The sequence below is a fragment of the Carassius gibelio genome, chromosome A16, assembly GCF_023724105.1.
Source record: "Carassius gibelio isolate Cgi1373 ecotype wild population from Czech Republic chromosome A16, carGib1.2-hapl.c, whole genome shotgun sequence".
Classification (NCBI taxonomy): domain Eukaryota; kingdom Metazoa; phylum Chordata; class Actinopteri; order Cypriniformes; family Cyprinidae; genus Carassius; species Carassius gibelio.
Window position 1 is genome coordinate 9,881,046 of NC_068386.1, and position 27,921 is coordinate 9,908,966.

Below are 27,921 nucleotides of genomic sequence, written 5' to 3' on the forward strand. Positions count from 1 at the left end.
CTTCGCAACTATGCTTGGGAACAAACTTTTATTCTTTCTTGATGTGTAAAACCAGTCCAATCCAGACAGAGTCAGACTCCATAATCTTTGCAGTATTGCCTTGAGAATAATCAAACATCTTGGTGTTCGTCAAATGATAATTGTATATAGTCTCTGTCCGATCCAGCCTGATAGACCCTCCAAATTAATAAACTCGAAGACAGAAAAGGGAAAAACCATCGCCTACTGGGTGATTTTTCTTCTGGACCAGAAGGTAGCTGGTGGTGGTCTATGGTATTTGGCCAGAGTTGGGCCACCTCCTTCACACATCCTTCTTACCCAGCTCTTTAAATTACCTGTTGCTATTCTTCCATGCTCATTGTTCCTAGCTTGCTGACTAAATGAGGGAGAAATGGGCAGCCATTGTGGCTGTTAAATGGACTGGCCGAGCTGGTGAAATTGCATTTTTACAATAATTGAAGGCCAGGGTTTTTTTCTTTTTTTTTTTTTTTTTTTTTTTTTTTTTTTCTTAGACCGAACCTGTTGTTGTGTTCATTTTTTCCCAATGACTCATGACACAAAAGAGCCCCAGCAAGAATTTTCCAGAATCCATAATAATTTTTCATAACAACAGCAGGGAGAAGAAAGAAAGTCTATTAACTGCTCTCTCACCAAAAAGGCCTTCAGCTCAAGTGCCAGAGTCTTGGTAGAAAGAGACTTGACCTCAGAGAGCCAGGCTTGCCCTTGAAACACAGCTGGGAAGTCTTTGTTTGAGCAAATTAAAATGTTTTTGCTTCAATAGGTATCAGAGGCTGGCACATGCAGCAGTTGAATCTTCATTTTCTCATATTGATTTTCAGTCTCATTTCATGAGGTGAGGGTTCAAACTAATTTTGCCCTTTCATTGCTCGTTTTTATTCAATTAGTCTATTTCTAACACAGTTGTAAGCAATTTGCATGGTAATCCTCCTGAGCAAGTGGATAATATTAAAATAAGCATAGAATTGTACCTTGTAATCAAGGTTTCTTGTGTAATCCGTTATGGTTTCTGAGTGTGTCTGTTGGTAAACCAGTCTAAAACAGCTTAGCAATTGGAAATTAACATTTGGAGTTAGAAATGCACCTATGATTTAAAATGTATCAGTCATATTTAATTGGGCATGTTTGTTTTCTGTATTTTTACAGTCAGGTAAAACCACTTTTTTAGTGGTTAAATGCTTTTGTAAAGTAACTTACTGAATTTGATGTTGCGGGTTTTACAATTAAAGCACCCCTATTTTTAAGTTTGTAAATATTGTTTTATGAGTCTCCTAAAACAGGTTTAAATGCATGCAAGGTCAAAAAACATGTTTGTTTTCTCAGAAAATAGATCAAATTTTACCTCATTTCTAAATGGTCTATAAACGACTCGTGAAAAGCAGTCAAAGAATCAATCTCTCTAAACTCCTCCTTTCGCGAGCTATTAAGATATTTTAGAAATAGTCCGAGAGCTTTCTGTCCCTCCATTGAAAATGTATGTACAGTATACTGTCCATGGCCAGAAAGTAGGGGTGTAACGATTCACTCGTTTTCTCGATGCATCGATTACAAACCCTGTCAATTCATATGCATCGATTGTGCCTCTTATCTGTCCTTCACGTGCTCCACTGTTTACACAGGATTGCGCTCGCGCTCCGTTCGTCTCTGACGCAGCTGACGTGTGATCTATAGGACTCGTGGCCAGTAATGCTTATGCTAACGTGAAGTAGTTCTACTTTTCTGTAGTTTGTCAATGGCTCTCTGCATCTTACCGACAGAGTTATCGGAGCCGTCGACAGCTGTATTTATTGCATGGACGGAGCAGAAATGTAAGTGTCTAAATCATACGCACAGATCCATTAAATGATAATTGTTTTTAAACAATGCGGATAAACCGAATATACGAAGGAAACTTTTAAAATTAACCACAGCATTAACAACGACCTTGAAATAAGATCGAATTTATAATTGAATCGAATCGCATTTAATTGTGAATCTAATCGAATTGAATCGTTCTAAATTTGCAAAAATCGTTCTTGAATCAAATCGAAAACCTATGAATCGTAATCGAATCGAATCGCTGCCTTGCCAAAGATTCACAGCCCTACCAGAAAGGTAATAAAAACTTAATCAAAGTAGTCCATGTGACATCAGAGGGTCTAAAATATCTAAAATGTCTTAAACTGTGTTCCGAAGATGAACGGAGGTCTTATGGGTTTGGAACGACATGAGGGTGAGTCATTAATGACATAATTAAAATTTTTCATTGAACTAACCCTTTAAATTTTGGATACCCTCAGATGGCAATGAAGCAAGGTTTTCATGCCCCATGGTCAAAACCAATTAACAAATTAATAAGACATTTGGTGTTGCTTGGCCTTCCTCATGACTGCTTGCTGTCTTCAGCCTGAGGAGAGCTGTCCTTCACTTTATGAGAAAAAAGGGAAGATTTTGAATAGTGTACAATTTCAGTGCATTCACTTCTATAGGTCTGTGCTTGATTCTTAGAAAGTTGTCTACTGCAATGCTACAAACACTTGTTAGTTTTGTGACACTTAAGGGCTCGAAAAAAGGAATGTCCAATGAAAGACTTTTAAAAGACACTAAGGAAGTCACAGAAGTTTATTGTTTGCACATGTATTTAAGCCTTGCTAATTTCAAAATTCAAGCGAATTGAAAGCATTCAAGCAAGACATGAAAAACAACTCCATTCAGTATGCTATTCGTGCACTGTGTACTGCATGTACAGCATGCACACACAGACAGTTCGCACACAGACAGCTTTGACTCACAAGCCCTGAGTTGAGTTTCATTCCACGTCTTTCTTGGGCTTGAACATACAAATGCATACAAAAGTATGTCAAAATACCTGTCTTGGCGAGTAGCTTTCTTTAGCAATGAATAATCTGTTTAATTTATACAGTGGAATACATAGCCAACTTTCCAAATTTTTTTTATATAATTTCAAACGATCTCTATTCTGTGTTTGCACACAAACTGCACTGCAGTCATTTTCCAAAACATCATTTGTGTGGAAATATAAATATGTTTAGTCTGTAAAGTGCCTTTAACAGAGGCCAGCGACACTGAAGATGAATGCAAAGGAGAAAATAGGCAGGGCAAGATCACTCACTGTTCACGATACACAAAATAAAAGAGGAAATTCCAAATAAATAATTTTATGAATGTGTTTCTGGGGGAAGCTTTAGAAAATGTTACATGGTATTTTATAAGAGCAGAGGTGCTGTGTTTACAGCGGACCATCCAAGGAAAAGATTAATTGCTGCTGTTCCATAAGCGCCACCTGCTGTCAGAGAGTTAATGTGTGTCTCATTCAGCTCATCTGCTTTTTTTTTTTTTTTTTTTATGTTTTATGCATGTTTTCTTTTTATTTCATCTGCCAGGACTGTTCTAGCTATTCTAAGCACTACAGTGTTTGGCTACACTTGGGATCAGTAAGTAACAGCTAAGTATAATATTTTTGATAAGCTAACACGTTGCAAAAGAGGTGTCACCACCAATGACAAAGCACTAAACAGATTCAAACACAAACGTGAGCTTGCCTAAATGACAACGATTCAGCTGTCCTTTGATGTGTGCCATCACAATGGTGTGATGAACATTCAGATCTGCATTCGCGCTGCAGCTGACCTGAAGAGAGCAGCTGTCATGTATAAGTATGAAACAGCTTCAAAAAGTTTTTTTTCAACCACATAGTATCGTTTCTGATGATGTGGTATCAAAATTTCAATCGTAATTCAGAAAATGTAATTTGTATTTAAATATTGGTGTCATTTAAGTTTATTTATTAGAATACAAGATAACATAGATCAAAAACAATGATAACAGCATTTATTTTTATTTGAACCACTGACCCGACAAGGCAAGTAGAATAAATCCTTAGCACTGAGCCCTGCACTTGATTCAATGCCATTGGTGCATACACAAAGAATATTAGTGCTAGTCTTGTGACCTTTTGAGTTATGTAGCCTATACAAAAAAGGTTATAAATAATTACTTCTGTCAGTGTGGTGTATCACCAAGTCTAAATAGTTCACCTGAATTGAAAATTTAGTTATTTACCCACCCTCTTGTCATTTCAAGCTTCTTTCTTGCACTAAACATAAAAATATATTTAAGATATTTAGCAGCTTGCTTATATACCAAGCTGCTTGGACAATCTAAAGAGGCTTATGGACACACCTTCTCATTCAAAGAGTTTTCTTTATTTTTAATGACTATGAAAATTATAGCACTGAAGGCATCAAGGGCTATTTGACCAAGAAGGAGAGTGATGGGGTGCTGCGCCAGATGACCTGGCCTCCACAGTCACCGGACCTGAACCCAATCCAGATGGTTTAGGGGTGAACTGGACCGCAGACAGAAGGCAATAGTGTCAACAAGTGCTAAGCATCTCTCGGGGAACTCCTTCAAGACTGTTGGAAGACCATTTCAGGTGACTACCTCTTGAAGCTCATCAAGAGAACGCCAAGAGTGTGCAAAGCAGTAATCAAAGCAAAAGGTAGCTTCTTTGAAGAACCTAGAATATGACATATTTTCAGTTGTTTCACACATTTACATTACATTTACATTTATTCATTTAGCAGACGCTTTTATCCAAAGCGACTTACTTACTTACTTTTTTATGTATATAATTAACTGCCAAAATGTTCTGTGAATGGTTTCATGGGCAATCTGTGGTCACTGTTTGCTTTTATTGTGTAGAAAAGAGCAGCTTAGACATTTTGTTAAATATTTTTTTTGTGTGTTGTCTTTTTTTTTTGATACATCGTTTTCAGGAGGCCACATCCCATTCACTGTGGCACTTGTTCGTTTTGTTCGTTTCGTTTAGAGCTGGGTGGGGAAGAGTGGATCGCTGATCATTTAGGCTGCCCCGGGGACATGCTCTACAGTGTCATTCCTGCCCATATTCGGTGGCTGAGCAAGGAGAGCCAGGTGGTGGTGCCGAGTGCAGGACAGTCAAGCGTGGCCGTGGTGCATGCTGACATTTGCCTTTGCTAACTGCTGCAGGGAGAGGAAAAATCTGTTTTTCCCATATGCTTGTTCAGGGCCCTCCAGTCCCCTCTACGTATCTCCTTCACTACCACACTGGCAGATGGCTCTCTGAACATTGTTTACCTTGATCAGTGAGCCCAGATGCGATGTAACTCCATAGGCATTCCCACTTCGCATGTTTATTCTCCTGGTCCATTCAAAAAATGGGGCCGACATAATGAAAAAAGTACCTTTTTTTTGCCATCACTCATTCTCCTATTTGTTCATTGTATGAGCTGAGTGTCCCCGTTGTCCACAACTTTTTTTTGCACCACAATGTTCCTGGACATATGGGCTCCCTCTCAAATGGCTGTATGGACACAGACAAACTTCCAGATGTTTTTATGTAGCGCTCCAGATGCTTTTGGCTCCACTTAGGAATAGCAGCACTCCAGTCTATTGTTTTCATGCCTGATTAACTCCTGTGAGAAAATGATAGGGGCGCAGGAGCTGTCCATTTAACAATGTAATGGATTTTTTTTTTCCCTGAACAAGGCTTTATTCTGGGCCAGTTTGTACAATAAGTTTGTTTGGATCTGCATAACATTCAGGGCAGCTCCGGAGAGCATTATTGCACAAAGGAAAACCAATTTACTTCCTGAATTGGAGAACACTGATTGACCTTGGGCTTTCACTCAGATGTGGCAGTGTGACTATATGGATCCAGAAGCGGGGCTAAAAACAAGGCGATCCTGAGGCCACAATGTCAGTTAAACCTGAAAGATAATCCAAAATATCTTAGTTGCTTTCCTGATTAAAGATATTACTTTTTCCACCCCACCATATGCCAATAAATTGATTGAATTTAAGAGTTTATATTGCAGGCATGGAGACCGAAGGGAATCTATGTGTCAGCTTATGTATTTATGAAGACCACTGGTGTTGTCCAGCAGAGATTTGTCAAAGGCTGAGTGTAGAAATATCCCCCATCTGCACAGTGATTCAACAGCCTGACATGTCTATTATAATTGTTCATTTAAATGATAGTTCACCTTCAGTTGCTGGTCCCCATTGACTTCCATAGTATGAAAAAAAAAATTCCTATGCACTCAAGGTGAACTATCCCTTTAAAGTGTCTTTTTTTCGCAATGGTTTTGATTCTCTTGGGTATACAAGAATGTGAAGGGGCAATCATGTAAGTGCTTTGGTTTTGTGTAATTTGATTAAAAGATGACCTCCAATGTGTCAAATTCTATGTTCACAGCTCTTCAATGTATGTTGTCATCTTTGTGGATCTTTCCAGTAAGAGGTAGCGTTGAAGAATTAGGGAATCAATGCACACTAAGGCTTGTAACTAATTTTATCCACTTTTCTAAACCGAAATCATTCATGCATGAATAAACCAATTGGGACACAAGAATAAGGCATATTATTCCACTTGAGGGCAGAACAAGCTGTGGATACATACAAAACCTGCAGTCATCTATATGATATGAATTACTTCAGGTCACTTTGAAGCTGTTTAAGGGTCCATTACATGAATACAGTACTCTAGTGTCTTCGCTACATTTTTTTAAAGCATTGGAGGAATAAAGAAAGAAAATAATTTATGGCAAAGACAATTTTATCAATAATTACAAAACAACATTTGAATCCAAACTAGCTGTAACTTGTGTTCATGTTTTTTTATTTGATAAATGTATAATTAATTTTAATTGCTAATGTGAACATAGGGCTGCTTATTTACTTAATACTCTTTAAAAATGTTACAGTTGTTTTCCTGCTCTTACTTATGCATAAATAGTACTGCTGAAGAGAGTGAAAATAGCAATATTTAGTAGTGGCAAGCAGCACCATGCTGACTTTCTTTCTCATTCTCAGTGCCTTGGGTGCTTGTAGTTCTTAATTTATGCTTAATTTGACAGAACACTTGTTCAGTTCATGCAGTGTTTTTAAGGCTCGTCTGCCACCCAGTTTATCAACTGCTCCACCAATTAAAAAGTCTAAATAAATAAAATCTCATATGCAAAAATAGCCAGTAAATTTCTGTTGTATGTACATAGTCTACAGCACTGAGTTGCTGCCATTTTTATTTCTTTTTCCAGTGATAGATGCATATAGTTGGTTTATGCATATAAAACATAATATCTCATGAAGGCTATTAAGGGCTGTACTTCATAATATTTGTGAATAAAAACTAATAGTAAAATATTCGTCCACCCTTTGGTTTCTGGCATTGGCAATGGTGTGTTCACTCTCTTTAAGATATTATTTTTGCACCTTTTTCAGTCCGACTTATTTTCAATGACCATCATCTGATTATCAAATTGTTTATTTAGAATTTAAATACATATATATAATATAAAATATGTATTTATTGGCTGATGGAAGAGAGTACCCACTACAGAACATAAAAATATTGAATAAATGCTGAAGTTGATGTTCAGTGAATTTAAATACAATTTACATTACATTTACATTTATTCATTTAGCAGACACTTTTATCCAAAGCGACTTACAGATGAAGACAGTGGAAGCAATCAAAAACAACAAAAAGAGCAATGATATATAAGTGCTATAACAAGTCTCAGTTAGGTTAACGCAGTACACGTAGCATGGGATTTTAACTAATATAATAAATAAAAAGAAAACGGATAGAATAAAAAATAAAAGAATAGAGCAAGCTAGTTAGAGGTCTTTACACATACACACACACATACATATACAATTGCATAATAAATGAAAAGAAAATAGAATACAAAAAGATTAGAAAGGTAGTTAGATTTTTTAAAGAATAGAATTATAATAGTGAGTGTTAAAGTTGGAAGAGGGTCAAATAAAGATGGAAGAGATGTGACCTCATTAAATGAATTTGTGACCTTCATTAAAGTATGTATATGAAAGTCAATGTCACTTAAGATATTATTATAATTAATAAATATATTTCAAATGTTTTTGTCATTTTTAAATAAATGATTGCAGAAAAAAGTTAGAAATCATTGTTAAAATAAATCGCATCATTGTATCTGTATTGTTAAAAACCACAGGCGCCTTTGGCCTCACTTCTGAGGGGCTGAGAGCTATTTATGGGACCGACTGCTCGCTCTGAATTATCATGCAGGTTGCTTTCATGTCTCCTGAGTGTTTAAGGCAGTGCACCCGTCATTTCTCTGGAGTTTTGCTTTTTTGCACAGAAAAACTCTCTCTTTCCCTCTCTGCGGGCCTTGTGTTTAGCCGTCTGGGCCAAGAATCTCCCGCAGAGTCATGGCAGTAGTGGGGAGCAGCTGGGCTTGTTCCCTGCTCCCTTACCAGCGTAGTTTTATCCAGCTGTCATCTGCAGCCTCTCCCAGCTGCTACCCAGCATGTTAACCCATTTCTGCTGCAGAAAATCGCAGTCCAAATCTTCACATAACAGAAGATCTGTTTTCATTTTCTCTAAATCTAAGTCAAGCTTTCTGCTTTTTGTTATTGCGTTAAAATTTTTTTTGAATGTAGATAACCTGCTTTACAAAAATGTATTAGGTTATATTCTCTTCTGTCTTTCAGGGACTACCTCAAAATTGATCAGTCTTAGAGAGGAATCTGTGGACACTCAGAGAGGGAAAAGTCCAGTGAATAGCACACTTATCCCAGTCAAGGGCATCAACAACCTGGGTAACACCTGCTTCTTCAATGCTGTGATGCAGGTAAAGTCATGTCCAAGAGCTCACATCACTCACCTGACTATTGGTTTGTGTCAGTTCTGTGTGTTTTGGTGGAAGCCAGTTGGTTTATGATCTGGGCTGTTACCATAAATCAATTCAAATACATTATGTGGAAGTTTTGCTAAGACTTCGCCTTTACCCTTGTGGCCTTGAGAAAACACTTGACACTTGCTTATTTCAGAGGGACAAGCAGTCAGTATTCAAGGACACTTCAGATTCAGATACTTTTCAAACAGTTCTCAAAAGAAAACGTAATCAAAAAGAACATTTCCAATAATTACAATTATACAGAAATATTATTGGTAACACTGTACAATAAGGTCCCATTAGATAACATTAGTTAATGTGTTAACTAATATTTGCTAATATAAAAGCAATATATTTGTTATAGTATTTATTTTATTAATCTTTGTTAGCCTTAGTTAATACAAATATAACAGTTCAGGTTATCTCAGGTCCATTAAATTCAATTAATAAACCCACACACTAGGTATGTTCATTTTAACCGGTTAACCAACCATGAAGAATTTTGACTGATTAATACAATCAGTTTAATACAAAAAGTAATTTATTTATTTATTTTCAGTAATTAATCAAAATATTTAAAAGGTTTGCTGCTTGGTTAAAATATGCTATGCATGTAAAAAGGTGTTTTTTAAAGATAAAATAAAGCATAAGTTGCCTATAATAAGTCGTGTTTTATTAATGTGAAATGTTTACAAATATTCAGGGATGTAGTGGAGGCTAAACGCACGTAAACGCCGTTTACGCACCTCCCAAAATTCGGAAAAAGCGTTTACCCACCTCCAAAGTGCGTTTATCCACCTCTAAATAGCCTACAGTTCCTATGAAATTTTAAATTAAGCTTATGTCATTTTAGTTTAATATTGTTCATTATTAGTTTCATAGGTTTTGTTAAAGATGAAGTCTTTCATATTGCGCTGCAACTTGTCAGTGTTGCAAGTGCTTGCGGTGTTGCCAGTAGTAGTGGGAAGTTCGGATCATTTTACTGACTCGGATCTTTGAGTCTCATTTAGCAAAATGAACTAATCTTTTCTCTTCCTGTCTCTATGGGACCGACAGGAACAATAAAAGACTCGGACCTCACCTGTCGATTCAGAACCCATATGTTGTATGCGCATGTGCGGTCAACACAAAATGAACGAATCACTCTCTCAGACAACTCAGTAGTCCTGAGTCATATTAAAGATTCGTTCAAAATGAACGACACGCAACAGACTGCATCAAATTTCAAAAATGGATATCAGGCAATTAATAATAATAATAATAATATAACCGTTCGTTATTTCTAATAGAAATCATCACTCATACAGCAGCCATTCATCTCATCTCCGGTTTATTTGTGTTCGTATACATACAATATCCACGATCCGCCAGGGCTTTAGTCCAATGGTGCGCACATTTGAAGAGATAATAATTTTATGACATGTTTGTAAAATATTTCGTCATACAGAATAACATTTCTATTCATTTTACATTGATTTATTCGATCTGAACTAGCGATTCCTCTCATCTTATTGATTCGCGTGAATCGCGTAAGCTATGACATCAGTGTAATATCATTAGTTTGTAAAGCTGTCAATCATCTCACGTGAACCACGTGACCAAAAGGATGTCCTTCTGCAATGAAGCTGTCTGTGTAATTGCAGTCTGTGTCATTGATAAAATATATGAAAGACAAAAGTAAAAAAAAAAATATTTGATTCCAGTTTGTTAAATGTGAATATTGTTCTAGTGTCTTCTCTCCTCTGTGACAGTCAGCTGAATATCTTTGAGTTGTGGACAAAACGAGAGGACCATTCCCTGGGAATTTGGGGAAACACTTATCCACATTTTTCTGACATATTATAGACCAAACAACTAACCGATTAATTGAGAAAATATTCAACAGATTAATCGACTATGAAAATAATCCCAAATCCCTAATCATTACGTACAAGTGCATTGGATTGGAACCCCTGGATATAAGCCTCCCTCTCTATTCCTCTTTAAAAAAAATTGTTCTCTCTGTTTTGTCATTTAGTAAACTTTATAGATTTCAACCTTATTATTCTTTCTTGAGTCTCTTTAACAAGAACTTAGATTAATGTACGAATTGAATAGTGATTGTGTGACCTATATGAGGGAACAACCAGTGATACCCTTGGTAGTAATATCAAATGATAGCCTATAGCGATGTCATCAGGATACACATACACAGGTAGGCAGTGGCCCACCTTACTGTGACCATGATGTGGTCACCCAGAATTTATAGTTTACCCACCTCTTTTTTTACCACTACACCTCTGCAAATATTATAGTAAACACTGTAAACATAGCTAGCCTATTTTAGTTCCCCTCACTCCACAACAAATCCTTTCAATAACAGTATTTAGAAAATAACTAAAAATTGGTTTTTGAAAAGTTATAGCAATACACAACGACAAGCCAAAATGAATTAACTTAGGCTAAAACGAAACTGAAAACAACGTTTGATCTCTCATTCGACACAAAATCAAATGTTTCCGTATTCGCAATGTATCTGAATGGCAAATTATTATTTATTATGTAGCCCACATCACTCACATTCCAATATCCCCGTAAAACATTTTTTTTTGCATAACATCACGGTGGTATGGTGATAACACTTTAACAATATATATATATATATATATATATATATATATATATACAGTATTGTTCAAAATAATAGCAGTACAATGTGACTAACCAGAATAATCAAGGTTTTTCATATATTTTTTTATTGCTATGTGGCAAAAAAGTTACCAGTAGGTTCAGTAGATTCTCAGAAAACAAATGAGACCCAGCATTCATGATATGCACGCTCTTAAGGCTGTGCAATTGGGCAATTAGTTGAAAGGGGTGTGTTCAAAAAAATAGCAGTGTCTACCTTTGACTGTACAAACTCAAAACTATTTTGTACAAACATTTTTTTTTTTCTGGGATTTAGCAATCCTGTGAATCACTAAACTAATATTTAGTTGTATGACCACAGTTTTTTAAAACTGCTTGACATCTGTGTGGCATGGAGTCAACCAACTTGTGGCACCTCTCAGCTGTTATTCCACTCCATGATTCTTTAACAACATTCCACAATTCATTCACATTTCTTGGTTTTGCTTCAGAAACAGCATTTTTGATATCACCCCACAAGTTCTCAATTGGATTAAGGTCTGGAGATTGGGCTGGCCACTCCATAACATTAATTTTGTTGGTTTGGAACCAAGACTTTGCCCGTTTACTAGTGTGTTTTGGGTCATTGTCTGGTTGAAACAACCATTTCAAGGGCATGTCCTCTTCAGCATAGGGCAACATGACCTCTTCAAGTATTTTAACATATGCAAACTGATCCATGATCCCTGGTATGCGATAAATAGGCCCAACACCATAGTAGGAGAAACATGCCCATATCATGATGCTTGCACCTCCATGCTTCACTGTCTTCACTGTGTACTGTGGCTTGAATTCAGAGTTTGGGGGTCGTCTCACAAACTGCCTGTGGCCCTTGGACCCAAAAAGAACAATTTTACTCTCATCAGTCCACAAAATGTTCCTACATTTCTCTTTAGGCCAGTTGATGTGTTCTTTGGCAAATTGTAACCTCTTCTGCACATGCCTTTTTTTTAACAGAGGGACTTTGCGGGGGATTCTTGAAAATAGATTAGCTTCACACAGACGTCTTCTAACTGTCACAGTACTTACAGGTAACTCCAGACTGTCTTTGATCATCCTGGAGGTGATCATTGGCTGAGCCTTTGCCATTCTGGTTATTCTTCTATCCATTTTGATGGTTGTCTTCCGTTTTCTTCCACGTCTCTCTGGTTTTGCTCTCCATTTTAAGGCATTGGAGATCATTTTAGCTGAACAGCCTATCATTTTTTGCACCTCTTTATAGGTTTTCCCCTCTCTAATCAACTTTTTAATCAAAGTACGCTGTTCTTCTGAACAATGTCTTGAACGACCCATTTTCCTCAGCTTTCAAATGCATGTTCAACAAGTGTTGGCTTCATCCTTAAATAGGGGCCACCTGATTCACACCTGTTTCTTCACAAAATTGATGACCTCAGTGATTGAATGCCACACTGCTATTTTTTTGAACACACCCCTTTCAACTAATTCAACTAATTGCCCAATTGCACAGCCTTAGGAGCGTGCATATCATGAATGCTGGGTCTCATTTGTTTTCTGAGAATCTACTGAACCTACTGGTAACTTGTTTGCCACGTAGCAATAAAAAAATATACTAAAAACCTTGATTATTCTGGTTAGTCACATTGTACTGCTATTATTTTGAACAATACTGTATATATGTGTGTGTGTGTAAACAAATGTTAGTCTTTTTAATGGGTCACAGACACTTATCCTTTCTATTTAATTAAATTCTAGTTTAAAATAATCTTGTCGATTAATGGTTAATAATCGGTTAACGAGCGTCAGTTGTTGGTTAGGAAAAATAACCAAAATGAACATCCCTAATACACACACACACGCACATATAGAGAGAGAGAGCAAATGTGTGTTTGCTCCTGTTTTTGAAAGAAGTGTCTTATGCAAACCAAGGCTGAATTTTTTTTAATACATTTTTTTTATAATAACATTTATAATGTATAAAATACAGTAAAAACAGTGATAATGTGAAATATTAATTACAATTTAAAATAACTGTTTTCTATTAACTTTTTTTTTTAATGAAATTTATTCATGTTATCATACCAATGTGTCAATTTGGCTGCTCAAGAACTGTTTTTATTATTGATGATATAAATATTATAAAAAATATATTATTATGTGATATTATAAAAATTATAAAACAGAGAAACTGTAAAAGCTGTTTGTGTGTTTTGATTTAGAATCTTTCCCAGACCCACATGCTGAATGATCTGATTCAAGATGTCAAGGAAAAAGGACATAAGATGAAGATCTGCCCCCCTGCTGAGACTAACTTGGTACGTTTTAACTATCATGGACTGAACTAGGGCTGGGCGATATATCTAACGATATGATCATGCACATCTAGTCAGTAAATCTGTTTCCGTGAACACTGCTAAATCACCATCACCTGCTTTTAAATGGAGCGGCATTTAATAGACAGTGCCGTAGATCACTAACAAGCTACACAATATCGCGTTCATTATCGAATGCGATTCATCTGGTATAATGAAGTCGATATTACATAGCGATTTAGCGGTAATCACGGAAACAGATTTACTGACTAGATGCGCATGATCATACCGTTAGATATATCGCCCAGCACTAGACTGAACTAATCCAGTCACTGTCATAATCTCACTGATATTAACTTTTAAATATGCAAAATGCCTCACCACACTATACAGTATGAAAGCTGTGATATGAGTACTATGCTTTCTTACAGGGGCCACTAACAGTGACATTGCCTAGCCCAGAGCCCCTCACTTCAGCCATGTTCCTGTTCCTCCAAAGCATGAAGGAGCCTGGGAAAGGGCCTGTCTCCCCCAAGATCCTTTTCAACCAGCTCTGTCAGAAGTATGTCTACACTGCCGCCATTTGTAAATATACACTGTGAAAGTCTCTACAAGCTCTGTGGGTCAGGAAATCTAAACATGGCTAATTGTTCGTCAATATACTCCAAGCCGTTTCAAGCCTCTGTTTAAAACCCAAATGGCTGGTTGGATCCTTGCTCTCAGGGGTTGATTTTTATGCCATGTATAGACTAAACAGTTCACTGGCTGTTGTTTAAATGTTGTTTGGATGTGCTGAATGGTTGGGTGGCTCAGACAGGAGCCTGCCAGGCAGTTGGGTGTCTCTCTGGTGCTTCTGTGATATTAACTCAGGTACTGTGGCTTTATCAGACCTGTGGGTTTGCATATGAGTACATGTGCATTCAGCTCACCTGGCAATTCATTTTAGCATATACACACAAACACACACAAACACATCAACCATTATGAATGCATACACACAATTTTACAGCCTTGGGTTTAGTCATTATGTACATTAACCCCAATTTTTATTCAAATATAATGTATTTTAATTTAAAACTGTGTGAATGGTGCTCTGCATCATCGGCTGAATCAACATATCAGTTTGCTTTTTCACGTCACAGCTTTAAATCTGCAACATCGCTGGCTAACTAATGCATTCATGGGACAAAATGGATACACTAATGCAAACAGATGGTAACAATCGTGACTTTTGCATCAGACTTGCGTGTGTTTTGGTCACATTGTTTTAACCATTTGAGGTCCCTCTCAGCCTTAAAAGCAGGATGCTACTGTCTATTCTGTAATATTACAGCAGCTAGTCAACAAATTAATTTCTTAGTACTGATACATATAAAAAAAAAAAAAAAAAAAACGTTCACTGCTGTTTGTTGTCAAAACAAACAGCACATGGTGTCCTTGATTTCCACCTTTAGAGGTCACATTACTGTATAATGACTGCTGACCTCCTCAGCTGGTTCAGCAACAGACACAAGCCGGAAGAACTATCAGCATGGATTTTTGCCAGGAGTCCACTATGTGTGCTGATTAATCAGCAAAACTGATACATCGGTCAACCTCTAATCTCTGTTTCTGACAGACACCTTTAATGTAATTTCCTCTCTAGGGTCAAGTGAAGGCTTTCTGTGCTGCACGGTTTATGCCTGCGTGCTTGTGCAATCCAGCATGTCCTTGACAGGAAAGATCCTGTTTGTTTAATGCGTTTGTTGACTGGCAAACTATGGGCCACAGCTGTTGGTCTGATAGGGTACTTGAACTACTTGAGCACCATCTTGTACATTTGCAATGTTGGACAATGTGGCAGAATGGCATCTTTTGAGACATCATGCTTTAAAGGACAGTGTTTTGAAGGTGGGATGAACACCAACCATAAAATGGGTGAAGAACAAGTAGCCTGTGTACGTGTTCGTGTGCTACACTGCTGAGTGCTATTGGCATGGTTGATCGAGGGCCAGGTCACGCTGCCAGCTGGACAGATCTGAGCAGCACCAGCGCCAGCAGTGGTCCAAAGTGCAGTCAGCAGCACATACTGCTCACCACACACTGTTCCTGGTGTAAGTGAGAGTCCCAGCTTGTAAACACACACACTGACCCTGAGCCCAGATGTCTTTATCTTCCACTTTCTTTAAATACATTTGATCTGTACTATATTTAATTATGTCTCAAACCTTTTTGCATATTTCACATTGAGATGGAATGGAACTTTTGTGTCTATTAGTGCAGAGATTCAAACACAGATGCACCAGAATGTTGACAGATGCACCAGAGGTTTTCTTAAACCCGCACCCGCCTGCTCCGCTGAATGTATGACCAGGCCCGCCTGCTCCCGTAACCTATGTGTTCCACTACCACCTGCATTGTTTGTGTCCGCTCCCGTGGACTCAGGTCTTGTGATGTACACAAATAGGTAGTCAAACTAAATATTAACATCCAGAATAACAGATTTTAAACATGATTGCATTTAAATAATATTAAGTAACCGATGCTAAACCAAAGCACCACACATGACAAAAAACATTGGGTATTTTATAAAACATGAACCCTTAAAATAAAACTGCAACTAGTGGCAACTCAGTTTTTAAATGCAGGCTAGGCCTACTGCATAAATGCACCAAACAATTAACCAGGAAATAACTTTACCATTAAATAAACACAGAGAATTTTGAAAATACGCTAATAATAATTTAAAAAAAATAAATACAAAACAAAATAGAATGCTTTTAAAAAAATCTCACAGATTTCACATTCACAGTAGCTTGCTTAACAGGCTATTGAAAAAAAGAAAATAAACAATACTTATATAAATAAATATATAAAGCTTAATACAATTATAAAAATAAAACGTGAATTTTTAGAGGACAGTAAATCGCTTTTTCCCATTTTTTTTCAGTGACAAATGAGAATTGTTTCCAGGTGTCTGACTTGCAAGTAAACAGCATCTTTAATTTTCTTCTCAACTACTTGTATTGACTCCATTTCTACAACACACCACCGTTCCCTGCAGGTCTCCCGCGAAGTGCTCTGACTGCCCACTCCCACCCACAGCAAATGTAAAACTGCCCGCTCCTGCGAGATTTGCGTTGGGTCCCGCGGGAGCCCAAACCCAATGCAGCCCTCTACTTTCAAGAATATTCTGGTTTGCAATGTGAAATAATAGGCTTTAGTTAGAGTGGCTGCTATTTTGGTTCTCATATCATACATTTTCTCCCGCGTTACTTATAATTTTTTGGGTTTCAAACTGAGTGGCGACCTCCTGCTCTTTCTTGTGAAGCCTACACGGAAGTGACTTAAACATGCAACATGCAAATAATCGACTGGCTGCTAGAGGCTGGCTCCAAAAGGGAGTCAGTCCCATAGACTTCCCATGTTAAAACTTAATAGCAGAAAAAACACTTTTATAGCCTGGTACAAAAAGTGGTTTTGGTCTATATAGCTAATTTTACCCTTCATGACAACTGTAAGGGGGGTGAATTATTTTATCTGTTTAAAGTGTATTAAACTTTTTTTAAAAGTTTTGCATAATTAAAGGCCAATTGAGTGACAGGTGGATTGCCGCTGTTGTCAATATCATCTCGCTAAGTGATCATGGTTTCAGCAACCAGCTCCTGCCTTTCTGCCCATTTTCGATTACCCATGAGTGACGCGCTCCCAAGATGGCGATGGCCCGCTCCACCCTCTTTCGAGCTTCAAAAACGTAGATTCCTCTTCAGGAATCTACGGGTGATGTCATGTACACTACATCCATGTTTTACAGTCTATGGTTCAAAACTATAATGCCTTCTCAGGAGGTTGCTTCTTTAGGGTTCTATGATTTCCGCGATGCGGAAAACGTGGACGAAATCGTGGAATCCAGTCATAAAAACAGAATTCACAGTTTAATTGAATTTGTCAAATATCGAATGAATTAAATAAAAAGTAGGTCATTACACTTCAATCAAATTCCAATATGGACTAGAATCTGTACATATTAAGCCACAGAAGTCACTTTAAATATGAATCCTGCATGTTCTGCATTTCTTTGTTAATGAATGGCGCAGACGCAGGGATTTGTTTACTTATGTTACACAGATAATGAAGTGTGCATGACGCTCGCGCTGATTTCAGCATCTGCCGTCTCACTAAATGATGTAAACACATGAACAACATCTCCAGAACTGCTCTGAGAGTCACTTCATGAGCATTTGACCGTTTGATTTGAGTAAACCTAACATCATATCCATATACTGGTCATATCACATATACCGAACTATAAAGGTATTTACGGCAACCTGTCAGAATAAAAGTCTGGTTTGATTTGAAGACATTGTGCCTATTACTATTAATATAGTAGTATTAATATAGTATTAATAGAATACACTTATAAAAAATATGGTGAGGAAAAAATAAAACACTTCATAGGGCCCTAAACATGGATTTTTTGTTAAACTTTTAATAAATTGATGTGAAAATGTACAAGTTTCATGATTTTATAGACATGCTTTTTGGTGAATACAATTTAATTTAACTATTAAAAAGGAGTCGAGAAAAAAAAAACATAATTCAGATACATTTTAACTGAATTTAGCAAAAAATTAAATGGATTTCATAAGGCCATAATTCTTTTTGGATTTAAATATACTTAACCTGTTTAGTTACATTTTTGTTTTGTTTCTAGATCTTCTGCAGCAGTAGTCTTGCTCTTTGTATTTAGTTTTTTAGTTTTTTTCTTTATAGGAAGAATGATGTAGAGTTAGACAGTTTTTATTACTATATATATATATATATATATATATATATATATATATATATTATTTATTTATTATTTATCTATTTGAATTTTTTTTACAGTTATTTAGTTACTTATATAGACACTTATATTACTTATATAGACACTAATAGTTACTGTTATATAAAAAGAAAATGATTTGAAAACAAAACAGCAGTCATTACAGCAGCCTACGTGAAGAAGCATTCTAAACGTAAAAATATTTTGTGGACAACTTGGGACCTTTAAGTCAAAAAGATTGAGAACCACTCAAATAGCCTAAACATTTTCGGCATAATTCTGCTGATATTTCAGGGGATAAATGAATTGCTTAGTTGCCAAAATCTGTGCTTAGCTATGATATCTATGTATGAATGAACTGTTTGCTGTGTATGTTTTATGCTCAGCATAAGATGTGTGTATGGCAGTGTTATATTTGTCTGATGTAGTATGCTTGTGTGTGCCTGTGCATTGCAGCATTGTGCTGGCACTGTCTGTCGTCTGGTACTAACTCATCCGCTGTTAATTGTGTTAGTGGTTACAGCTGTCCATTTGTGGCAAGGCCATATTAGGCACACTGCTACAGGCTCCTTCAGCCTTCTCTTCCAGTGGAATGAGCTTCCAGAACATTCTCGGTGTCTCTCCCACTGGAGCACATCTCACCCGTCAGCTTCCCTCCAGAACACATTCACTCCATTCCTGGCTGCCCTTCTGCAGCTCATGTTGTGCTTTTACCAGCCTGATCTGTCTGCTGTAATATAATTAACTGTGTGTGTGTGTGTGTGTGTGTCTATAATATATATATATATATATATATATATATATATATATATATATATATATATATATATATATATGTGTGTATGTATGTGTGTATATATATACACATCCTGCCCAGTGTTTTCCAATTTAATGTTTATATTAAAGGCAGTGAAAACAAATATAGAGATAACCATGTAGGCTTTAAGGGTTAAAATCACATTACATTCTAACATTGTAACATAACAATATACTTTTTAAAATGCACACAGCGGGGCTCGTTCACTGAAGTCTATAAAGTTTTTCTGGTGAATCGCATGCAGAAGGCACAAGCACTCCTGACAGCAAAATGGCAAATAGCTGCTTTAAACTAGACATGTTAATTATATCTTACGAGGTATTTTAAAGCTCTTAATATAAAGTATGTCTCATGTTTCTGACCAAAAAATCTTACTCTGTTCAGTATTTTTCAGACTTGCTCATATCAAACTACTGTATATCAATATAGGATGTATTGCCTCATACGATATTGCTTATAAAAATATATTGATATCAATTTTTATTTTTATAAAATTATTTATAATAATGTTTTTTTCATTATTTGTTTAAAGCATTCATTTTGAAAAAATCTTATCTTAAAAAAAAAAAAAAAAAAAGGAATAACAATCAATCTTACTGACCACAGACTTGAATTTATCAAATTAATATATTATTGTTTTTCTTCACATATTTTTATTTCTGGGTTTTAAATAATCCCAATCCCAGATTTTAAATTTGGTCTCAGACTTTTAGACTCCACTGTAGATTGCTGTGGTATTTTTATGCTGTAAATGATGCTACTAAATGGTAGTGCTGATGAGAAAAGAAGCAGTGGGAAACCAAGAAAGGGGAGGAAGGCCTTCTCTGCAGACCCCCTGTTCATGACCCGTGTTAGAAGGAGGTGGCTGAACATTCTTAAACACACTATGACACTATTACACAGAGCCAGTCAAAACTCATCAGCCTATAGTAGAGGTGTTCCAGACTGTCTGACCATCCGTCCTGCCAGTGCATCCATTCACCCAGCACAGTGCTTGCTGACTTCGCATGTAATAGAAAAATCATCGATGGGCATCTGGACAGCCTCAGGGGTACTAACCCGACCCAACACCTTGACTTGCCCTTTACCCTTGCCAAACACAAACACAAAGCCAAATGGCCTTCCCATCAGCTTGACCAGCTATCCAGACTCCTTGCACAACAGGTTGATGTAAGGCTGGCTCCAGCTGCCCAGATGTTGCCCACAGCTGGCCCACATCTGGCCTGGGCTAACCAGCAACTCTGGCTTTTTTAGGGTGGTCTTGTCTGGTTCTGTTTTGTGCAACGTTTAAGGATGCACGAAACTAAGGTCACCGTAATTGTTTGGTCATAATTACTAGGGGTGTGACGAGACGCTTATCCCATTAGATGAGAAGAGACATGAGACTGGAAAGAAATCCTCAATGATGAAATATATAGGAAAATTTGTCTTTTATTCAGATGAAAAACACAAAATATAAAATATGTAGGTGCATTTTGAAATCAAATTGTACTTTATGAAATTAAACATTTATTTTAATTAATTTTATTCAGTAAAAAACATAATGAAAACACTGCAGAAGGTTTCCCCACGAACTCAACTGACAAGTAATTGCACAAAAATTATAAATAGTATAAATAAAAATAAACAACACAAATATCCCTTTAAAGTGGAAGTGAAGCAGTCAGTCAAGTTTATTATTATGTAAACTGATTTCCACTTAAATAAAAATGTATATATATAATAAACACGATTAATTTATCCATTTAAAAGAACAAAGCAGTGGTTCCCAAACTGGTGGGCACAGCCAGGCCGAGGGATAGTTAGGCCCCTATGAAATCCATTTTATTTTTTCCAGAATTTTGTTTCATTTTAATTGTTTTTAAAATATATATTTTTTCTGTTTTGATTCTGTATTGCTTTTTTTCAGTAATTTTTTTTTCATCTCCTTCTTAATAGTTAAATTAAATTGTATAAATTAAAAAGCATGTCTAACTAATCAAAATCATGAAACTTATACATTTTCACATCAGTTTATTAAAAGTTTAATAAAAATTACAAGTTTAGGGCCCTATGAATTGTTTAATTTTTTCTCCCTATATAATTTATATTTTTTATTGTTACCTAATTCTGTGTTTTAGCATGTCTAATAATTTGAATGTATAAACAACTTAATTTATTAATTAATTTATTTTCCCCTCAGAAATTCTGTGTTTATGGTTATCACAATGAAGGCATAAAACATTAATTTCGTTTATCATCTTTTAATTACTGAAGATTAAGAAAACTTTTTGGCAAAAAAGGGGATTTACTATTAAAATTAAAACATGGAAGAAATGTTGAAAGTGAAAGTGAAAGTGAAAGTGAAGTGACATTCAGCCAAGTATGGTGACCCATACTCAGAATTTGTGCTCTGCATTTAACCCATCCGAAATGCACACACACAGAGCAGTGAACACACACACACACACACACTGTGAGCACACACCCGGAGCAGTGGGCAGCCATTTATGCTGCGGCGCCCGGGGAGCAGTTGGGGGTTAGATGCCTTGCTCAAGGGCACCTAAGTCGTGGTATTGAAGGTGGAGAGAGAGCTGTTCATGCACTCCCCCCACCCACAATTCCATCCGGCCCGAGACTAGAACCCACAACCCTTCGATTGGGAGTCCAACCCTCTAACCATTAGGCCACGACTTCCCCGTAAATGTTGTGTGATTAATCCTTAAAAAATAATGTTTGTTTCATTTGTGTAGTTATAGAAGTAGTAGCCGACTATGTACATTCTACTGAAAAATAGTACCAGACTTTTATTTTGACGTGTTAACACAAATACCTCTACAGTTCTTTGTAAGTGATATGATGCTAGTATTACTCAAATAATAACGGGAATTGAATACTTACAGGCTTAATTTTATCTATCCATATATATATATATATATATATATATATATATATAGGCATAATTATTCACATTATCTTTATTTATTTATTTATTTATTTTCTTCTTATTCTAGTTACAAAAATGATTTAGCCGAGAGCAGTGAGAGATTTTTTTTTCCCCCTATTGTTTGATTAACATGAATGTCAGACAGGACGAATATTGGACAGCTTCCCCTTTAGGACCGAAGTCCGGATCCAATATAGTTACACATGCACTTTCTCTCGCAACTGTTTATGTTCCCTTAAGACCTAAATGACTATGTTTATGATGATACTTGCAAAGCCAGTATAGGATGCATATTAAGTATTTATGCAATTGTTCAAAGCCAATAAAGCATAAAAAATGCTCACAAGCTCTATTAGCAGCTGATGTGGGGAAGTCGTGGCCTAGTGGTTAGAGAGTTTGACTCCTAACCCTAGGGTTGTGGGATTGAGTCTCGGGCTGGCAATACCACGACTGAGGTGCCCTTGAGCAAGGCACTGAACCCCCAACTTCTCCCTGGGCCCCGTTGCATAAATGGCTGCCCACTGCTCCGGGTGTGTGTTCACAGTGTGTGTGTGTGTGTTCACTGCTGTGTGTGCACTTTGGATGGGTTAAATGCAGAGCACGAATTCTGAGTATGGGTCACCATACTTGGCTGAATGTCACATCACTCACTTAAATGTGCGGCTTACTCACCCCTCTCACACAGAAACAGAGACAACATGTGCTTATAGCTCTGTTGTTTGTTTACTTTTAAACTGCAGTGCTTAAAAAAGCATGCAATACAAAGTTTTCTTGACCATGCGCACAGCAACGTGACGTGAGCACGCATGCTGTCTGCATCCCCATGTAATGCATATAAGACTGCCGACATTCAAATGATGCAAAAGTATTGCTGTAAACAGTGCATTTTGCATCACCACAAAATAAACAATAGAGCATGATATTAAATGATAGAATTTTAATTCGTCCATCCAGTACATATCGTCATATCGCCCAGCCCCAAGTCAGACTGCTTTATATATCTGTTTGTGTATGAATGTGTATGTGTGGCTGCGTGTTTGTGTGACTGACCTTAGCTGGTTGAATGATGAAATGAGAAGTGAATGAAAGTTGTCAGGGAAAAATAATAGCTTGCTCTAAGATCCTGAAACCTGCCGAGAGACAGCGAGAGTCACCTCATGCAGCATCAGAGAAAAGGCCTTGAGAGAAGATTATTTCCATTCTTCTCTCATCTTTCCTCGTCTATCTGCTGCTGATTGCTTTTTGTGTGTGGCTTATTGGTGTTTGCTTGGCTTTGGCTCCTTTTGTCCCTGTGGATGTACTTACACTTGTGCCAATGTGTTTGTATCACAGGAATTCTCATTCTGTGTTTGTGTGTGTGTTTAGGGCCCCCCGCTTTAAGGGTTACCAGCAACAGGACAGTCAGGAATTGCTGCACTACCTCTTGGACTCCATGAGAGTGGAGGAGACCAAGGTGAGTGTGTGATGTGATTTTATTTTTTATAGTAATTTTTTATTTTAAAAGAGTACCTTTGGCCCTGTTTTCATCTGGGATCCAGAATCTGTCTCGTGTGATTCATTCGCAGATAGTCAGGTGAGACCACCTTCTGGACCTGGCAGTAATGTGCATCTTATCTAATCTTTTTTTTTTTTTTTTTTTTTGGCTATATATAAAATTATTGCTCAATTTACGCATTTACACCTGAAGTATAGTGTACTAGAGGTTCACACCCTGTTTATCTGTTTACATTTGTCCTGTTTCCATTGGAGTGGCCAGAAATTGGTAATACCAGGTCTACAGGGGGTCTTGTTCTCAGCCTTACGCCCTTCGTCCTCCTCAGTATGTGTATATAAACTATACCAGTCACTACAAGGGGCTGCATTTGCAAACTGACGGTGGGACATTGACCTCTCTTGGGCAGATGCAAAGAAGTCTGATAGGGTGATTCTTATAGAATAATACAGCTTGTGGCTCTCTTAATGCAGACGTGCCAGGGGCCAAGACCAACGCAACCCCACCAGTGGCCCTAACTGGCCTAAGGAAGCGGGTGCAGCATCGGGCGATGAGCCCCAGGGCCAGCCAGGCCCATTCAGACTTGTGAATGTGGACAGTTGTGCCACTTAGGAACCTTACAAGTGGCGCGACTGGCCTCATTGTGCATCCTGGGAAACAGTCAGCTGCTTGTTGAAGCTTTGTGATGGAGGACCATCCCCACCTCCCTCCCTTCCTCCAAACTTAGGGGAGCCAGAGGGGGAGAACACAGGAAACAAGATGGTTTAAATGTCCCTCAATATCGTGTACTTCAGTAAATTTACAGACGGCATGTACTTTGATAAATGCGCATAGTTTTTAAGACACAACAAATAAAAAAATATATTTATACACTACTGTTCAAAGGTTTGGGTTCAGTATGTTTTTTTAAAAATGAAAACAATACAGACAGAAAAAATATTGATAATGTGTAAAGATTTATCTTTCATAGAAAGCCTATTAAAAAAAATCTAATGGAAAATCATAATTTCTGCAGTAAATTATTAAAAATGACAGCTATTTTCACATGATAATAATATTTGAGTACCAAATCAGCATTTTAGAAGGATTTCTGAGAGATCACTGAAGAGTGGAGTAATGACTGGTGAAAATGAATTCACTGTAATACATTACATTTTAAAATATATTAACTTAGAAAACCACTATTCAAAATTGTAATACTATTCATAATGTGTTTATTATATTTTTGATGAATACTATTCATAGTGTTAATGTTGTATGTTTTTTTTTTATTAAATAAAAGCAGCTTTGTAGAGCATAAGATATTTAAAAACATGAACACATAAAAATAACTATTTATATTTGAATTTGTTTACTGATTCGGAGATCTACACATGCAAAAGTGAAATATACATGCAAATTTTTTAGCAAAAGTGATTATCTTCTCAACTTTAATAATAGTTGCGGTTACTTTATCCCAGAGCTGAGACCCCTTAAGCCAGACACCAGACATTGACAAAACAATATTTATGTTGATTAGCCAGTAGAATAGCTGCTCACAATATGCTAATTGACATCAATGAATTATCACCAATTAGCTGTTGAATAAGATTGGGGCGCGCAACTTCTTCAAGTGAGCTCAGCTTCTTGAGGTAGTCTGGTGGCCTAGTTATTTTAGGGTTTGTGTGATTAATTAGTGTGTGTTGCAGCGGGATACGATGCAGATGGGGGTTTGGGGGGTTGAGTGGCTGATGGGGAGGGATTAACCAGGCTTTTGACCTAAATATCCCATCCTGAGCGTGGGGACGGGACAATGGGGGAGACCGGTCGAGCCCCACAGACATCGCCACCACGGCCAATTATCTATTGATTAGTGCTTTACTGTGACTGTGTCTTCTAACAGCTCTCTCACCAACAGTCACTGACCGTGTCACCTCTCATTAAGACCACAGGGACACTCGCTTTCACAAGCCTTTATGCCCACACATACATGGGATATACAATGCATGTGTTGTGGAAAATATGTGAAGCACACATTTATTTTACAGCACGTACACGTGTTCATGGCCTTGCGTTTGCTATAGTTTATTTACCCGCAAACAAAAACCTGAGGAAAAAAAAAAAAACGCGTTCAAGGGTGAAGATTTTAAAGTCTGAGGTGGAAAAAACGGTCGTGACTTATTTAATTTGTTTATGGATGTCAAATAGGTAATGTCAAATAAGTAATTTTTCATAAATAACAAAAACATTGACATTTAGTTTTTCTTTATAATTCAATTCAAATCTTATCTTCTCATTATTTTAAGATATGAACGGTGATGATTCTGCGGTCCCTGTTATATTGAGCACGATAAAGGAAGCCTTTTTTTGACAGGAACTGTTTGAGCTTCATTATCTAACAAAGTGGCATCACATTGTGTTTACATTGACAGCGCATTAAAGCAGGCATCCTCAAAGCCTTTAACAACCCCACGGAGAAGACAGCTGATGAGGAGACCAAACGACAAGTGAAGGGTGCTCCATCTATGCTTCCACCTGCTTTTCACATCATTCAGAACAATATTGCCATCTAGTGTCAGCTTGCATTTATTCTAAACGTTATGGCACTATTTATATGAAAATATATTTTCAAAAAGGATCTATCATTTGTGTTCTGAGTTGTTTAAATGTGTTTTATATATTAATATAACACACACACACACACACACACACACACACACACACACACACATATATATATATATATATATATATATATATATATATATATATATATATATATATATATATATATATATATATATCAATAATAAAAAAAAAAGATAACCCTACTAGGCTGTTGGGCTTGTTTATGTTTTTAAATTACATGAGACTTTCTGACTTCCTGCACTTGCTATACTTCATAGTCATTTTATAATAAATCCAAAAGCAAGAGGTGAGATAAGCTAGGGAGTTGAAATGCTAATGAGTGATCCTCTGCTGCCATATACTGGATATAATGGTAATTTCATGTTCATTTTCATCTTAAAAGAGTTAGTTCACCGAACAATTTTAATTATGTCATTAATGACTCACCCTCATGTCATTCCAAACCAGTTCGAATTTTCAGTTAGAATTTGTTAAAGCATCGAAAATACATTTTGGTCCAAAATTAACAAAAATGAAGACTTTATTCAGCATTGTCTTCTCTTCCCGGTCTGCCGCTGACGTGTTTTCTGGTGTGTCCAATAACATATAACACGTCAGCAGTGTCGTACGTCAACAGTCACAGCAGTCGCGCTCAAAACAGACCTGGAAGAGAAGACAATGCTGAATAAAGTCATAATTTTTTGTTATTTTTGGACCAAAATGTATTTTTGATGCTTTAACAAATTCTAACTGACCCTCTGATGTCACATGGACTACTTTGATGATGTTTTTATTACCTTTCTGAACATTTTCAATGGAGGGGCTGAAAGCTCTCGGACTAAATCTAAAATATCTTAAACTGTGTTCCGAAGATGAACGGAGGTCCTACGGGTTTGGAACGACATGAGTCATTAATGACATAATTTTAATTTTTCAATGAACTAACCCTTTAAGTCTTTGTTTTTCATCAAGAGACAATTTTTTCCTGTCATCTTCAAGAATGAAAGTGAATATTTAAAGTGAATTTTCTCAGAGTTATTAATAAAGGCTTAAATAAAAAAATTAATAAAGACTATAATTGTTTAAAAAATGTGGGGTTTTATTTTTACTTTATTTTGTGCTATATATATATATATATACACAATTATACAATTTATATAAAATTTTTGCTTGTTTTCATGTTCTTACAGCTTATGGGAAGGAAGGAGTGAAAATGAATTTTGTCGATCGGATCTTTGTTGGAGAGCTGACCAGTACGATAATGTGTGAAGAGTGTGAACATGTAAGAATTTCTCATATGTAATATACAATGTCCACATACAAAGCCAGACTATATAATTTTGACAATTTTTTTAAACTGTTTTTTTTTATTTTATTATTATTATATTTTTATAATAATTATGAATTTTGAATGTTACAATATTTTAAATTTATTCATTTAATTCATAATATATTTTTTTTAATTTACTGTATCATAAACTGTAATATATTACATAAAATGTGATGTGTAAAATATATATATGTAATATAAAATTGGTTTTAAAGTTTATGAATATTTATTTTAATAATAGAGTGACTGCTAATTGTAATGTGTAACATGCTTATATGCTTCACT

General features: G+C 36.5%; 1 protein-coding gene and 1 long non-coding RNA gene across 2 annotated transcripts in view; both read left to right on the forward strand.

Annotated features, from left to right (window-relative positions):
* The window catches only part of LOC128030533 (ubiquitin carboxyl-terminal hydrolase 45), a 51,727-nt gene that overhangs the window by 19,755 nt on the left and 4,051 nt on the right, over positions 1-27,921 (forward strand). Inside the window, exons 6-11 of the mRNA XM_052618242.1 lie at positions 8,539-8,678; positions 13,568-13,663; positions 14,092-14,222; positions 23,573-23,660; positions 26,111-26,192; positions 27,497-27,588. Of these exons, the coding sequence (XP_052474202.1) occupies positions 8,539-8,678; positions 13,568-13,663; positions 14,092-14,222; positions 23,573-23,660; positions 26,111-26,192; positions 27,497-27,588 (629 nt within the window). The remainder of the gene's footprint in view (positions 1-8,538; positions 8,679-13,567; positions 13,664-14,091; positions 14,223-23,572; positions 23,661-26,110; positions 26,193-27,496; positions 27,589-27,921) is intronic.
* Positions 23,668-24,574, forward strand: LOC128030549 (uncharacterized). Its single transcript, XR_008187926.1, has 2 exons — positions 23,668-24,082; positions 24,173-24,574. It is a non-coding gene; the product is annotated as an uncharacterized LOC128030549 (long non-coding RNA).